At 43.2% G+C, this 17,529-nt stretch overlaps 1 protein-coding gene across 1 annotated transcript; it reads left to right on the top strand.

Moving 5' to 3' along the window:
* The first annotated feature begins 336 nt into the window (after positions 1-336).
* On the top strand, positions 337-10,732 carry CLK1 (CDC like kinase 1). Its single transcript, XM_084778693.1, has 13 exons — positions 337-902; positions 2,566-2,726; positions 3,151-3,376; positions 4,315-4,405; positions 4,815-4,881; positions 6,419-6,535; positions 6,625-6,791; positions 8,669-8,763; positions 8,850-8,979; positions 9,367-9,449; positions 9,566-9,645; positions 9,893-9,983; positions 10,380-10,732. The coding sequence occupies exons 2-13, from the start codon at positions 2,566-2,568 to the stop codon at positions 10,521-10,523; spliced, it is 1,452 nt and encodes a 483-aa protein (XP_084634819.1). The 5' UTR covers positions 337-902; the 3' UTR covers positions 10,524-10,732.
* The last annotated feature ends 6,797 nt before the right edge of the window (positions 10,733-17,529 follow it).

Genomic DNA, 17,529 nt, shown 5'->3' with positions numbered 1-17,529 from the left:
AGGACAGCCAGGACTTCACAGAGAAACCTTATCTCTAACGAAAGAGCTAAGAGCGCCCACCTCTGCCTTAAACACGACCTCAAATCAAAGTCCCGCCTACTCTTTAATCTCTATCAGCTGGCTTCTTGGTCGGCCTCTTGACCTAGGCTTAGCTTTATTAAATCCTATGCTCAAAAAGCTCTTGGAATAAAGGTGTGTCCTAGGGCTGGCCGAACCACACCTTAACCACCTGTTTGCAATAAACAGGTCTTGGGTTAAAGGTTTTCTGTTAGGGCTCAATCACAAGAAACAGGGATTTAGAGGTCACGATGGTAATAAAGGTGATGATGTGAACCCAGTATCCATAAATTACTAGGATAAGTTCAACAAAAGGGCTTATTTTGGTTTATTGTTCAAGGGTTCAGTCTATCAAGGCAACAGGAATCTGAGCCAGGTGCTCACATTGCGCCCATAGTCAGAAAACAGTTTGGTCCGCTAAGCAACAGCACGGTCCGATAACCTTCGTCAAATTCAGTTACTAAACCAGAGCTACTTTGTTGGTGTAGTTTACAACGTCTAAACGCTTGCAGTCAGAGCACGTCCTACTATTCGCCCTGCTTCCTCCGTCTTCCTTGTTCACAGGGTCGGATTCAGTTCTTTATCACGGTGGAGGAGACCGTGACTGTAACCCGCAGCATCTAAGGAATCCTCAGGAAGCCACACCGTCTCCTCCCCGCCCACGAGCCAGCCGACCGCGCCTGCGCACTCAGGCCCCACCCCCGTGCGTCACCAGTGTTTTCGAGAAGACGCCGGCGCCTCGGCTGTCAGCTCCATTTTGCGCTCGGAGCTCGGAGCTGTCGCCTGCACGCGTCCCACCGTCGCCTTGCGAGCTTTGTCCCCGGCGTTGGCGTCTCTGCGGAACGGTAAGATGCGGTGCCTGTCAGGGCTCCTCCCGGGTCCCGCCATCCGCGCTCCTTGCACTTCCTGGGTGTGGCGCGAGGACCCCGCTGCGGCCCCTCAGGGCAGAGCTCATAAGAAGCGGCGGTGAGCGCCCCAAGCTGCGGAGCCGGGGCCGCCGGCTTCTCAGGACGGGTGGGGACGGCGTTGGCGGCCCCGGCTCGACCTAAGATGGCGGTGGGGTGGGGGTGGGGAGGCCGCGCTCGTCCTCCGGAATGGCGCCGCCAGGGCGCGGCGTCCGCTTGCGCCCTCCTGGTATTATTGCTTTTACTCATCCGTGGTGGTGAAGAAATCTGATTTAGGAGCGCGAGGAAAGAAGTGACACGATGCAGCTTTTGGTGCTGATTTTCTTTTGTTTTTTAATAATTTGAAGTGAAAGGTCTTTTGTTTGTTTTCGTTTTGTTTTTCGAGGCAGGGTTTCTCTGTGTAGCCCTGGTTGTGCTGGAACTCACTTTGTAGACCAGGCTGGCCTTGGACAGCGATCCCCCTGCCTCTGCCCCCGAGTGTTGGGATTAAAGGCGTGTGCTACCGCGCCTGCCTGCGAAAGGTCTTATTAACCAGTTCTTAGTGGGAACCTCCACCAAGGGCGAAACCCGGCTTCTACCGAGAAAAAAAAAATTCAGAGGCAGGCAGGCAGATTTCTGTGAGTTCAAAGCCAGCCTGTTCTACAAAGCGAGGCCAGGACAGCCAGGACTACACAGAAACCTGTCAGGACAGCCAGGGCCATGCAGAGAAGCCCTGTCTAACCCCCCCCCCCCCCCCCAAGAAAAGAGGGGATTAGGATTTAGGTGGCACTAGTTACATATCTAGAGATTGTTAAATCCTCCTTGTTCTAACAAGGCTCAGTGTAATTTGTAACAAAAGAAATTATCCTTTGTAAACAAAATTGTAAACTGTACTCCTAAGGGGCGTCCTTTACCTTTAGGAAAGGGAGGAAGCCGACAGTTATATATCACAGCATTTCTGCTCTTAGTAAACGTTTTATTGCCTATCATGGCCTGCACTGTTAAGTAGATCGCCTGAATTTTACTGGCAAGCCAGTTCTCTGGGGCCCAGCATTAGTCTTTCTTTTTTTCCTTTTTCTTTTTTCTAAGTTTTTTCCTTTTGATTTATTTATTTATTATGTATATGGTGTTCTGCCTGCCTGTACACCTGCAGGCCAGAAGAGGGCACCAGATCTCATCTGGTTGCTGGGAATTGAACTCAGGACCCACCATTGGAAGAGCAGCCAGTGCTCTTAACCTCTGAGTCATCTCTCCAGCCCTCCTCTTGCCTAAGTTATATAGAAAAAAAATATATACGGGCATGGTAAGAACAAAGTAGAAGAACATGTGAATGCAGTTCAGATTTCAGAATCTGAGACAGTCGATACCTTTTATGATTTCAGACAGTTGACAACAATATCTCTACCTTGTTTTTTTAAAAAAAAGGTCAACACTGGGCGTGACAAGCCTTCAATCTTGGTACTCTAGAGGAGTGGCAAGAGGCAGCCTGGTCTACATAGCTAGAACTACATGGTGAGGCCATGTTGGGAAGAAAAACAGATGGAAACTAGTGGGAATTTGCAAAGAAAGCTTTTACTACTGAACAGAAAAATGCAATTTACCTGGGAAACTGTCTTTTATGTAGATGAGACATTCAAAGAGAACTTACTGTCCCGCCTGGGATGAAGGAGATTGGGGTTATGGAACATGGAGAAGCAGTAGCAGCCATAAAAGAACAAAGCGATCACATAGCGGTGCCCGCGAGCGGAAGCGCTGCAGATATGATCACTCCAAAACTACTGACAGGTAAGGAGGCAGTCATGGGCAGGAAGATGCCTCGGCCAGGCAGGCGGTGGGCTCCCAGCACCTCAGGCATACCGCCTCTGTAACCTCTGGTCCAGCCCTGGCGGCCTGCTGCCCTTTCTGGTACTCAATTAGTCCTACCCACACAAGGACACATACCAGGCACATAAAACAACATATCGCAATATAAAGGTAGATTTTTGGCCTGGGAATTAGCTCAAATACAGAATGCTTACCTAGCAAGCATAAAACCCAGGGTCCATGTGTGATGATAAAATGGTGTTGCTTGACTGCATAATCATAATGTAGGAAGCCTAGCTTGGACAAAGGCCTTTAGTCTAATCTTTGACACTGCAAAGAGAACTTGAGAGTTTGGTGTTAGGTGGTTTTTTGATGTTGCTATAAAACAAAATTTTTTCTCCTCTAGCTATTACCTGGAAAGCAGAGCCATAAATGAGAAGGATTATTACAGTCGACGCTATGTTGATGAGTACAGAAGTGACTACATGGGCTATGAGCCAGGCTATCACTGGGGAGACCATGAAAGCAGGTACCAGAACCATAGCAGCAAGTCCTCTGGCAGAAGTGGAGGAAGCAGCTACAAAAGGAAACACAGGAGCCACCGCCTCACTTCTCACCTTCGCTCTCATGGGGTACGAGCGCTTGTTAAACAATTTGAAAGTTTTTATTTCCCGTGGAGAACAGAAAGCAGATTTGTATTTAGAACAATGTGAGATAAAAGTCATCACAACTCTACTTTGCAGGAATATTTTTTTCAGTATTTGTGCATTGTGTAAGGAGTTGATGAAAACAATGCATATTTAGTTCTGTAATAATAGATTAATCACTGCTTAGCTACTGAGTGCCGTTCCAGTACCTTAGTGGAGGGGGTAACTTTAAAAGTAATAGATTTTGAAAGATTTTTTTAATGCTATTTTAAGAAATCTTATTTTGATAAATTCAGTTTATCACAGATTTAGGTATTTTTGTGTCAGGGTTAGTTGTCATTTATTAACATGTTCTGTAATCTTTTTCTCATTAAGCAAATTACAGATTTAAATTTAATGGTTTCATGCATTAATTTGGAAATCATATCAGATAACATTTTAAATGCTATAATGTTATATACCAAATCTTTTTTTCTCCCAAAATTAGAACTATAGTTATAGTTACTGTTTTAATATTATTTTATTAGTTAGACCGAATCTTAATTTGGCCACAGTGTAGTAAAGTAAATACCACATCCTACAGCATTAAATTAGGACACTATGTTTCAGTGAATGCTACAGATAAGCATTTTCTTTCTTTTAAAAGAAAAACAATTGTGTTTATGTTTTGTTGCCTTACCACTGTGAGTGTCTTATCTGAAAATCTGTTCCTTGCCATGTTTTTCTCCTGTTAACATAAACTATGTGCCCTGTGAATTTCTGGGGACTGAATTTGAAATTGCTCCTGCCAACCGTTTGTGGCCTGGCGTGTATCTGAATGCCTGAATATCTCCCCGCTGAATGAATTTCGTATTCTGCCCTGAATTCACTCGGGTATATTGATTGGCTGGATGATCTTGGTGCCGCCCACTTGACGTTTCCAGAAGAGTCACCGAAGGAAAAGGACCAGGAGTGTAGAGGATGATGAGGAGGGTCACCTGATCTGTCAGAGTGGAGACGTACTAAGTGCAAGATGTATAGAATATTTTTCACAACTTATTAACTTTTCAGATAACATTATCTATCTATATATATATATATAGATTAAGATTTCAGGGATTTGGAAATCTTTTTTCTTTCTGGTTTTGTTTTGTTTTGTTTTGTTTTGCTTTCATTTCTTTTGGTGGGAGGGGATTGTGTCTTTGCATTCTTTAGAGTTTTAATGTTAAATAGAAATTTCAGAACAGTAAATCAAGTTAATGAGATTAGCCTAAGAATGAAATTAGCTCTAAGAATAGCTGTATGTTTTTGGATGATGTTGACTGCTAAGTAATTAGTGATGAGGAAATTTGCAGTATCTCCTAGAATAATCTGCAATGATAGCACTTATAAGTACATTGTTCCCACTTCCTGTTAGTGAGTAAAATTTATTTCTCTTTTTTAGATGAAATTGTTGATACTTTAGGTGAAGGTGCTTTTGGGAAAGTAGTGGAGTGCATCGATCATAAAGTGTAAGTTTCTCTTTTCCCTTTTTATTTTGTGTTTTGGGACAAGGTTTCTTTGTGTTGTCCTGTCTGTCCTGCAACTCTCGACCAGGCTGCCTCCAAGTGCTGGGATCAAAGGTGTGCGCCACCACTATCTGACTGTAAAGTCTAAGTTTCAGAATTACATTTTGAGTTTGCTTAGCTTATGTCCATGTAGCCTTTAGCTTGAATTTTTTGACTTAGGATATAAGAAATTCCTAGGTAAAGGTACTTTCCCTTTGTTTATTTGGTGGTTTTGGTTTTGTCTCACTATGCAGACCTGGTGGTGTGTGCAGCTGCCTGACTGGGGAGAGGACAGAATGCTGAGTCTAAAGAGATGGGTTCTTTTCTTTAGAGTTGCGAAGGCACAGTTGGGGCTAACCTCACTCTTCTAAATAGATGTCCAAGGCGTAATTGTTTATGTCCATCAAACCTTTCATACCCTTCAGCCCATGCTGGCGATCAGACCTAGGAACTCAACATACTACTACTAATAATAATTAAAGTTTTGTTTTTAATTGTATGTGTCCACTCATGTATGAGTGCAGAGGCCAGAAGAGGGTGATACAGGTGATTGTGAGCTATTCAGTGTAGGTACTGGGAATTGAATTCTGGAATAAGAATGATACATGGCTGTTGCAGTTTTTTGTTTTTTTTTTTTCCTCCACCTTTCTCTTTCCCTTCTGAATCAATGAAAAGTGTGTGCGGTGCTGGCCGTAGGACATGGGTCCCTCCCTGTTAATGCAAAGCAGCCACTTTTATTGGTTAGGAGTGTGTTTCCTTAAATGAGTTGATGAGCTAGAAGAGGCTATACAGTTCTTTTCTGATAACCTGGAACAGAGAACACTTTGATGTAGTATTTGACAGTGGTGGGCACTGTAAGAAGAAACAAGTGCCTTTGTTTTAGGGGCTTAGTTAGAAGGCAGAGTGAGGTAATGTTATTTATCCAAACATAGTATTAACTTATCTTGGCCTGTTCATTTCTTTTTGTTGTTGTTTTGTTTTGGGGTTGTTGTTTTTGTTTGTTTGGTTGGTTGTTGTTTCTTTGGGTTTTTTGTTTTGTTTTTTCGAGACAGGGTTTCTCTGTGTAGCCTTTGCTGTCCTGGATTCACCTTATAGACCAGGCTGGCCTCAAACTCAGAGAGATCCCCCTGCCTCTGCCTCCCGAGTGCTGGGGTCAAAGGTGTGTGCCACCATGCCTGGCCATGTATGTATTTAGTTGAAGGAACAAAGGATTAACTCATAAGCAGTGATAATGGTTCAGTAGCCTTGGCTGTCCTGGAATTCACTGTGTAGACCAGGCTGGCCTTGAACTCCGAGAACCTCCAGAAATCTTGGAATTAAAGGGGAGCGCCACCACACCTAGGGTATCTTTAATTTTTAAAAAGTTTTATGTGCACTGGTATTTTACCTGTATGATATGTTTATGTGAGGGCTTCAGGTCTTCTGGAACTGAAGTCTACAGACAGTTGTGCGCTGGCAGATTATCATCTTTTTTTAACAGATTTATTATTCTCTTTAACAGGGGAGGTAGACATGTAGCAGTAAAAATAGTTAAAAATGTGGATAGATATTGTGAAGCTGCTCGCTCAGAAATACAAGTCTTGGAGCACTTAAATTCGACAGACCCCCACAGCACTTTGTAAGTATCAGGTTCAAACTGGGAAATAGTTTGAGAAAGATTTGAAATGTAAGATGTATTAAGTTATTTCTCGTGTGCTTTTATTATAGCCGCTGTGTCCAGATGTTGGAGTGGTTTGAGCATCGTGGTCACATTTGCATAGTGTTTGAACTTCTGGGGCTTAGTACTTACGACTTCATTAAAGAAAATAGTTTTCTACCATTTCGAATGGATCATATCAGGAAGATGGCATATCAAATATGCAAATCTGTAAACTGTAAGTTCTTGACACATTTGAGTTTGATATTAATTTGGATCTTGAAAAAGGAGAGCGAAGTAGATCCTGGGGCTCTGTCTAGTTCAGTGACAGAAATGAGAGCTTTTTGTTCTGTCCCTGTCATCACAGAAGACTAAAAGATGAGATTTAATGTGACATTTAAAAGCCTGCCTGAGAGTAGATGCAGGTTGGGGGATTGGGATGAAGTTGATTAAAAGATAGAAAGCTTGTTAAGAATGGCTTAAAAAGCCGGGCGTGGTGGTGCACGCCTTTAATCCCAGCACTCGGAGGCAGAGGCAGGCGGATCGCTGTGAGTTCGAGGCCAGCCTGGTCTACAAAGTGAGTCCAGGACAACCAAAGCTACACAGAGAAACCCTGTCTCAAAAAAACAAAACAAAACAAAAAGAATGGCTTAAAGAGTCCAGGACAGCCAGTACTATACAGAGGAACCCTGTCCTGGAGGGGGAAAAAGGTTTTAAAAGTCTGTGGTGTCACATGCCCTTACTCCCAGGACTCAAGTTTTTGGCTTTTTTGTTTTGTTTAAAGATTTATTTATTATGTATAGTGTTTTGCCTGCGTGTATACCTGCCTGCCAGAAGAGGGCATCAGATATCACTATAGATGGCTATGAGCCACCATGTGCTTGCCAGGAATTGAACTCGAGACCTTTGGAGTAGCAGCCAGTGCTTTTAACCTCTGAGCCATTGCTCCAGCCCAGGAGGCAGAATTTTAAAATGATTTCTAAGTTTGAGGCCATCCTGGGCTACACAAGACCTTATCTCAAAACAAAAAATAAAACTTAAATGCAGAAGACTGATTTATCATACGTAGAGTCCTAGAAAATTTAAATGGAATAAATCTCAGCTTCATAAGACACTGCTAGGGTACTGCCTGCCTGTTTTTTATTTTAGTTTTTCAAGACAGGGTTTTTTCTTTAATCCCAGCATTTGGGAGGCAGCAGCAGGCATATCACTGTGAGTTCAAGGCCAGCCTGGTCTACAAAGCAAGTCTAGGACAGCCAAGGCTACACAGAGGAACCCTGTTTCAAAATAAAACAAAAAAGTCAGGGTTTCTCTTACAGTCCTGGCTGTCCTGGACTTGCTCTGTAGACTAGGCCGGTCTTTTTCTTCTGAGTGCTGGGATTATAGATGGGAGCCATCATTCTCTTGTCACTGAGAGGCATAGTGTCACTGTGCAGTTGAGACTAGCCTTGCGCTCTGTGCTAAAGCTGTAGAAATATGCTACCATCACATTCAGTATCACTAGAGTTGGCTTGCATAGTGTTTTAGTCCATGGTGATTTGAAACAGTCTCATATACCTCAGGCTTGGCCTAGCTGTCAGCATCCTGCCCTAGTATGAACCACCTGAGTGCTGTGGATAGACGGAACATTGTATGGATGGAAATATTCATTATCAGGCATCCCTACTGACTGGCTGGCTGTAGGGTGTCAAGTCCCCCTGGGTTGAGGTTTCAGGTGGTGGTGAGCCCCTTAAATATGGGTGCTGGGATTGAACCCAGGTCTTGAAGAACAGTCCAACCACGGTGCAATCTCACCAGACTGTCTTTTTTATGACATCCCAGCCAAGGTGGGGTGGCTTACGTCTTTAACCACAGCACTCAAGGAGCAAGGCAGGGGAATCTCTGAGGTCAAGGACAGACTGGCTACATGGTCTGTTTGGGGAGACAAGGCTATAGAGAGGGAGGGACCCTGTCACTGTCACAAACAAAACATGACAGTTTTGTTCAGTACCTTGCCTAGGCTGGTCTTAGACTTTCCTGCCTCAACTTACCAAGTGCTAAGACTGTAGGCATGTGTTAGAATGTTGGTTTACAGTCTTGTTGTATGAGCCTATACTTACACCCTGTACTTTCCAGTTCTGCACAGTCATAAGCTGACACACACAGACTTGAAGCCTGAGAACATCTTATTTGTGAGGTCCGACTACACAGAGGCTTACAACCCCACAACGGTGAGTCTGACAGCACGGTCATCGCAGTGCCTAGTGACGGCTGTGCTCGGCAGATGGCCTTCATGACTTGTCGCTTACAATTTCAGAAACGTGACGAGCGCACATTAATACATCCCGATATTAAAGTTGTAGACTTCGGAAGTGCAACGTACGATGATGAACATCACAGTACATTGGTGTCTACAAGGCATTACAGAGCACCTGAAGTTATCTTAGGTTAGTGCCTTAAATGCCTCAACAGCCCACGTTGCTTTATTGAATCCAAAATACATTTTTGTAGTTTGACTGTTTTTGTTGAGCATTTTCTCATTATATACTACTCTGGATTAGGGAATGTAGCTCAGTGGTTCAGCTCTTAGCCTCGCCTAGCAAGGCGTATGGCCCAGTAGCCAGGATTATCCAAAGCAAAACAAGCCGTATTAGAATTATGTTAAGAATCAATCTTCAAATTGCTGGGCATGGTGTCACTCACCTTTTTAATTAGAGGTCACTAAATCTCTATCTACTTCCAGGGCCTTTCGAGCTTTTTTTGGCTTTTATGGTAAAATGTCTTCGAGAAATATCAAGGCTTTCTCCCTCACATTGTGCTTTGTTGCCTTGCAGCTCTAGGGTGGGCGCAGCCATGCGATGTCTGGAGTATAGGATGTATTCTTATTGAGTATTATCTTGGGTTCACGGTTTTCCCGGTAAGTGGCAATGCATGGTGTACTGTAGTGGCTTTTTTCGCTTTGCATTAAGAAGCACTGGCTTGTCAAATGGGACATGGAGGTGTGTTACTGGCTAACAGATGTTTTTGTTTCAGACTCATGATAGCAGGGAACATTTAGCAATGATGGAAAGGATTCTTGGGCCACTACCAAAGCACATGATACAGAAAACCAGGTACGCTTCCTTAGTACCATTAGATTCTGAATGAAACTATTAATAAACTAATTCTTTTTCAGTTAAATAGCATGTTGTATTGTTGATGGAGAATAACTTAGTATTTTTGTTCCTCGGGTTATATCTTAAATCTCTACAAAAAGATGAAATCTGGAAAAATGTAGTAATTGGTGCAACTATTCGCCTTTCTGGATATTTTAACTTTGGGGAGGTCAGCATGGTAAATGTGGCCATTTAACTGTTTTAGGAAACGTAAATATTTCCATCGTGATCAATTAGATTGGGATGAACACAGTTCTGCGGGCAGATACGTTAAACGGCGCTGCAAGCCTCTGAAGGTAAGCCTCGGATGGTCTTTAGACCACCAGGACGCCCGCGTTCTCACATCCTTTTCATACTTTTGGCCTGTAATGAACTCTGGCCATTATAGTCTATGCTAACCTTTACCCTCTAGTGTCTCCGGTTTTGAGTTTGCTTTTCTGAGGCAGGGTCTTGTACATGGACATATTAATATGTAGTCCAGGGTGCCTTCAGAAATTCCCACTAGCCTTCCAGTGCTGGGCTTACAGGTGTACACTATTGTGTCTGGCGTCTTTTCCCTCCCTCTTAGAAACATTTTAGTAGTGATTTAAAAGGCAGGCATAGTACTCTGGCAACCTATGGTTGGAAGAGGTTCCTTCTGTTTTTATGTGGAGAAAGTTCAGCAGGTAATAAAGTGTTTTCCTCTATTTCAGGAGCTTATGCTATCTCAGGATGCCGAACATGAGCTGCTTTTTGACCTCATTGGGAAAATGTTGGAGTATGATCCAACCAGAAGAATTACTCTTAAGGAAGCTCTGAAGCATCCTTTCTTTTACCCACTTAAAAAACATACATGATTTGTAAATACACATAGTGCTCTGAAAGAGATCTTGGACTGCATCAGTCTAGTTTTTAACTATTAAGTTATTTTGTATAGCTTTGTACATTTCTTTTGTATTGTTTGTTTAGATGATTTAAATACATGGCCAAGCCAAATAACAAGTATCTTGTAATTATAGAATGATTTATTTGGAATAAACTTTGCACTTATGAATTTATAAGTCTATACAGTTTGGTGTACAGTCATTCTGCAAACAATTTAAACTCTGGAAATAACTTATTTTATGTATAATGGTGTTTTCACCTACATGTATGCCCACACCCCATGAATGCAGGTCAGAAAAGAGTGGGTCCCCTAAACTGGTGGTGAGAGTTAAGTGGATGCTTTGTGGGTGCTGGAAATCAAACCTGGGTCCTCTGCAAAAGGAGCCAGTTCTCTTTATGCAGGAGCCCTGGCTGTCTGAGACTCAGGTGTACGCCACCAGGCCCAGCTTCTTTTTAATTTATGTGCATTGGTATTATTTCCTGTGTGTTAGGTCTGGTCCCTTGGAACTGGAGTTACAGACAGTTGTGAACTGCCACGTGGGTGCTGGGAATTGAACCCAGCTCCTGGAAAAGCAGCCTGCTCTTAACTGCTGAGCCGTATCTCTAGCCCCAAGCCTGCTCAGTTTTTAAGTGAAGGAGGGGGTGGGGTGGGACATGATGGCGCACGCCTTTAATCCCAGCACCCAGGAGGCAGAAGCCGGGTCTACACAGCAAGAGAACCCTGCCTCATTACAGGACCCTTGATTCAGAAGTGTGACTGACGAAGAGTAGCTTGAAGGAACACAAGATAGTAACCAGCAGAATACAGACACCACACAGATGGGTTAATACAAAGTTAGAGAAGGATGGCCCGGTACTCTGTGTAGTAACCCTGGCTGTCCTGTACTTGTTTTGTAGACCAGGCTGGCCCCCAAACTCATGAGTGGCCTGCCTCTGCCTCTGCCTCTGCCTCTGCCTCCCAAATGCTGGGATTAAAAGTGTGCGCCACCATCCCTGGCCAATACTCACCTTTTTTTTCCTTCTTGTTGTTTGTTTAAAATTTTTGTATAGTGTTCTGTCTGCACATACGCCTGCAGGCCAGAAGGCATCAGATCTCATTACAGATGGTTGGGAACCATGTGGTTCCTGGGAATTGAACTCAGGACTTGTGGAAGAGCAGCCAGTGCTCTTAACCTCTGAGCCATCTCTCCAGCCCCAATACTCACTTTTTAATCTTATGTAAAACACAAACTTGGTGGTGAATACCTTTAAAAAAAAAAAGATTATTATATACAGTATTCTGCCTGCACACCAGAGAGGGCACCAGATCTCATTAAAGATGGTGATGAGCCACCATGTGGTGTCTGAGAATTGAACTCAGGACCTTTGGATGAACAGACAGTACTCTTAACCACTGAGCCACCTTTCCAGCCCATAAAACACAAAACTGGAAAAAAGAAACTGCTGAGGGGTGCAGCGGCATAAGCCTTTAATCCCAGCACTCAGGGAGGCAAAAGAAACCCTGTCTCAAATAAATAAATAAATAAAAATTGAGTAGGCTTGGTACATAAAGACATTTGCCAGTAGGCTGGACAACCTGAGTTGGTTTGAGCTCTAGAAACAGTGGAAGGAGAGAACCAACTCTGGAAGGTTTGAGTTTTTTGTTATATTTTAAGATTTATTATCTTATGTCGTTATGAGCCACCATGTGGTTTCTGGGAATTGAATTCAGACCCTTCAGAATTACGGCCAGTGTTCTTATCCTCTGAGCCATCTCTCCAGCCCTGGAAAGTTACTGTTCTTCTACACAGGTGAGAAGTGCCTTGAGCCAGTCCTGGTGGCTCACACCTTTAAGCCCAGCACTCCAGGGGCAGTGGCAGGTGGATTTCCGTGAGGCCAGCCTGGTCTACAGAGTGAGTCCAAAACAGCCAGGGCTGTTACACAGAGAAACCCTGTCTTAAGAGGGAGAAAGGGGCTGGAGAGATGGTTCAGAGATTAAAAGCACCGACTGTTCTTCCAGAGGTCCTGAGTTCAATTCCCAGCAACCACATGGTGGCTCATAACTATCTAAAATGTGATCTGGTGCCCTCCTCTGGCCTGCAGGTGTACATGCAGGCAAAGCACTGTATACATAATAAATAAATAAATAAATCTTTAATAAATAAATAAATAAATAAATCTTTTTTAAAAAAAGCTACTTGGTGGTGGCACATACCATTAATCCCAGCACTTGGGAGGCAGAGGCAGGTAGATCGCTGAAAGTTCAAGGCCAGCCTGGTCTACACAGGACTTCCAGGACAGCCAGAGCTGTTACACAGAGAAACCCTGTCTCAAAAGCAAAACACAAACAAAATAAAATTTCAGGATGTGGTGGCAATGCACACCTATGATCCCAGCACCAGGGAGGTAGGCGGGGACACTCTTGAGTTTCAGGCCAGCCTGGTCTATCAAGAGAGTCCAGGACAGCCAGAGTTCTGTGTACCAGAAATCCTATCTCAAAAAACAAATATTACAATTAAGAGGCTGGAGAGATGGCTCAGTGGTTAAGCGCACAGTCTGCTCTTCAAGAGGTCCTGAGTTCAATCCCCAGCAACCACATGGTGGCTCACAACCCTCTATAATGAGATCTGGCGCCCTCTGCTGGCCTGCAGGTGTACATGAAGCTGCACACATGAAGGCTCAGAACCATAAAAAGTTTTTTTTGGTTTTTTTTTTTTTAAAGTTACAGTGAGGTGAGGTGTGTATGTCTTTGATTCCTGCACCTGAGAAGGGCATGTGGGTCTCTTACAATCAAGACCTGGTCTACACAGGAAGTTGCTTGTGAGACTCTCTGTACCTCAAAACAACAAAAACCACAACAAGATGGCTCAGTAAGGATGTTTGTCACCAAGCCTGGTGGCCTGAGTTCAATCCCCAGGACCAACATGATGGAAGAGAACTTACACAAGTTGTCCTCTGACCTTCACATGAGGCCCTCAAGTATGCACATCAGCGTGGGCACCTAACCTGTCACCCATCCTTGGAATTGGCATCAAGTAGGAAGGGCAATCTTAAGAGGCAGCCCTTAAATCGGTGGATTTTAAAATGATAATTCTAAGTATATGGTGTTAGAATTTGTCAGTAATTAGAACTGTGGCAAAGCCCTGCGTGTCTTACAAAACTAGTGTGGATGTGCTTGACAAGTGTTCTGCCACTTGGTAAGCCAGCTTACTTTTAAGTTGGTACCGACTTGGAATTCTCTGAAATAGGATAGCTCACTAATACTTGCTAACTGTAGCAACTCAAATCCACTACACAATCATAAACATCCAAAGTTCATGAGGGTCTCAGACTTTCACTTCCTTGGAATAATCCACCTTGTACTTCTAGACAACACCGCACTGGTTCAGGATGCCTCAGCAACTGGGAACTGGGATTACGTGCCAGTGGCTGATCCACAAGTAGGGGTAACTGAATGGATAGTGACCCAGGACATTTATAAAGTATCCATCTTGGAGTTGGAGAGATGTCGCAGAGGTTAAGAGGTCTATCTATCTATCTATCTATCTATCTATCTATCTATCTGTCTGTCTATCTATCTGTCTATCAACTTATCTATCTCAGATATCTAAATAGACAAGCATTGCTTGTTTTTAGCTATGCACTATCTGCTTAACCTTGAAAACATACAAGAAACTAAATAAAGCTTCTGAGCCAAGCATGAGGCACTCACCTGTAATCCGAGCGAGCACTCAGGAGGCAGAGGCTGGTGGATCTCTGAGTTCAAGGCCAGCCTGGTCTACAAAGTGAGTTCAGGACAGCCAAGAAACCCTGTCTCAAAACAGAACAAAAGCAAAAACAAAAAAAACCCTCAAAAAAAAAAAGCTTCTTCTGTAATTAACTAAACTAGTATCTAAGAAGACTACAAATAAGATTTGTAGGTGACTACTAACTTGTATCTCCAACTATCCTGAACAGTTTGTAATAGTTAGCTCTCATAAGACTAGAACTTTACATCACATTTTTAAGTGAGTTGCACATGTACAATACATAAAGCAAGTTGAACAAAATAAGCTTAAGTTTCTATCGATCTACAATACCAATGTGAAATATTTGAGGCTAGTAGATCCAATAATCTACCTTTTATACTATCGATCTATAATCTCCCTTTATCCTTCACTTTTCCCCTCCTTTCCCCTAACACTAGATAGGATAGAAAGATAAAAGAGAAAGAAGGATAGAAGGGAGAAAGGAAGAAATCCCTAAATGTGACCTTTACTAACGTGTAGCCAGCCCCCTTAGACAATAACAAACATTGGTAACCCACTAAAACCACCCACCCCACCTATTGGGAAGGGACAGGCGTTGTGTTTTGAAAAATCACTTTTTGCTGTCTGGGGTAAAAACTTCTTTTAAGCAGGGCGTGGTGGTGCACACCTTTAATTCCAGCGCTCAGGAGGCAGAGGCAGGCAGATCGCTGTGAGTTCAAGGCCAGCCTGCTCTACTATATTATAACAGGCAAAAATTTCCTCATCTTATTGGATACATACGCAGGAGCACTGTCGGTCTTGTTTTGTGCAGGTATTCCCATGATTGCCATTATTTCCAATAAGCATGTAATTACACCATCAGCCTTTTCAAAACTTAAAGCAGTTGCCCATTGAAACCCCGAATATGTATTGTATCAATGGTATGCTGTATGAACCTTTGTTTTCCAGAATCTGCCAAAGGAACACATCCATCTGCCAGATTTCATTCCTTTTGGTATCCCTAGCGTTACTTCGGCAGGCAATGGACTTTGGTTATACAAGCAATAGGTAGGACACATTTTAATTATGTCTTTGGCTTGTTGCCAAGTGATAGAGACTTTTTCCTTTAAACCCTTACTGTTAACATGAAGCTTGTCATGAAATGTTGAGGCTTCTAACACATTTCCTATTAGTAATTGTTCAGTGTCCTCATTTCCTTGTGGCAGGGGACCTGGTCATCCTGTATGAGGCCAACTATGAGTAATGTACAACGGATAGTTTCTACTTCTGATGGCCTATTGCAATTCCATAAATAACAAAGTCAATTCTGAGTTATCAGGAGTAATTCAGCAATTTCAATATGCAAAACAACTCTATTAAGAGATTCAGGAAAATTGAGCTGGGTGGTGGTTGGGCACGCCTTTAATCCCAGCACTCGGGAGGCAGAGGCAGGTGGATCACGGTGAGTTTGAGGCCAGCCTGATCTACAAAGAGAGTCCAGGATAGCCAAGGCTACACAGAGAAACCCTGACTCAGAAAAAAAATTTTTTTCAGGAAAATCTAACAGCACCATAAGGATTGCAAACAATTCTGATTTTTGTACTGAAGTATGTGGGCTTTTGATCACCTTAGTTATTTTATGTGACTTACGACCTGCTATTCCCATCCTGTTTGCATCGGGATCGAAGATTGGTGCCTCTGGAATTGGTGTTCTCTTTACAATACCAGGAAGCATCCAATTCGTTCTTTTTCTAAACTGTATACATTTGCTTTTTGGGTATTTGTTATTAATTTCTCCCAAGTAGTTACTAAAAGCTCTTTGCCAATCTTCATTGATTACCCATAAGGACATAATCTTGCCAGGCATGGTGGCGCACACGTTTAATCTCAGCACTCAGGAGGCAGAGGCAGGCGGATTGCTGTGAGTTCAAGACCACCCTGGTCTACAAAGCGAGTCCAGGACAGCCAAGGCTACACAGAGAAACCATGTCTAGAAAAGCCACAACAAACCAAACATAACAGTTACAATACCCTGCAAGTCTTGGCACATCATCACCATCATGGCCAGAGGCTCCTTGTACCATTTACTCCAAAGTGAGGGCACCTGTTATTTTGAGGCCCGGAACTTTTAACCTAACAGTTTCTTTGGAAATGGCCAGATTTTGCCACAATTAAAGCGCCGGGTGTTTTGACATCTGAGACCTCTAGCTATGGCTTGTCCTATGATATTGTTTTGATGCTCCTGGGAGCTAATGTTAACTGTCTCTCTCACCCATTCGTCTAGTGGGGCTCCTCGTGCTTTTAACGGTCTACTTGCTCTCTTTCAGTCAGTGTTTGCATCCTCATATGGCATGATCAGTGTCAATGCCTGTCTGCTCTCAGGATCTGGTCTGGCTCTATCTAGGGCTGAACCCAATCTCTGTATGTAAGAATTCTGTGAAGGCTTCTCCAGGGTCTTTAAATACCTTAGTAAATGAAGCGGTTGTTTCACCAGGCTCCTCAGCCATGTCCCAAGCTTTTGTTTTTTTTTTAAAGATTTATCTATATTTATTATGTATACAGTGTACACCTGCAGGCCAGAAGAGGGCACCAGATCTCATTGTAGATGGCTGTGAGCCATCATGTGGTTGCTGGGAATTGAACTCAGAGCCTTTGGAAGAGTAGACAGTGCTCTTAAGTTCTGAGCCATCTCTCCAGCCAGTCCCAAGCTCTTTATACTGCAATTTAACATGGTTCAATTACTACATCTTCAGATCAGGTTTGTTCTCTTAAGTCAGTATAACACCCTTCACCAATTAATCTTTAACAACATTTGTTCCCCCTTGCTATATTTTGTTGTCCTATTCTTGTGGCTTCTTTTCTCCACTACGGAAAACCATTCTAACTGTTGAGCAGCTTCTAATACACCTGACACCAATCCCTTCCAATCCTGGGAAATATGTCTATGCTGTGTAATCCAGTTACTTAACATGTTTAACAAAAGATGAATGCAATTCACACAGTAGCATAGTTTCTTTAAAATGCTTTAAATCTAGCCTATTTACTGGACGCCATGCCGCCTCATCATAAGCCTCACCACCATCCTTAGCAAGGAGGGATGTGTTGCACAAAGCCTGGAAAAGCTGATGGTGTCTGTGTGGCCCTAGAGAATTCCTCTAGCGGAGTACTTGTCTCCAAAGCCCTTTTGGCCTGTCTGCTTTTCCGTTCTTCTGGAATCTTTCCGGACTCTCTGGCTTCCTGTTTTTATCTGCCCTCTTCTGCACGCTGGTGC

The sequence above is a fragment of the Acomys minous genome, assembly GCF_964271855.1.
Source record: "Acomys minous genome assembly, chromosome: 4".
NCBI classification, from domain to species: domain Eukaryota; kingdom Metazoa; phylum Chordata; class Mammalia; order Rodentia; family Muridae; genus Acomys; species Acomys minous.
The sequence above is the reverse complement of the archived record's forward strand: the minus strand, read 5'-3'. Positions and strand labels throughout refer to the sequence as shown.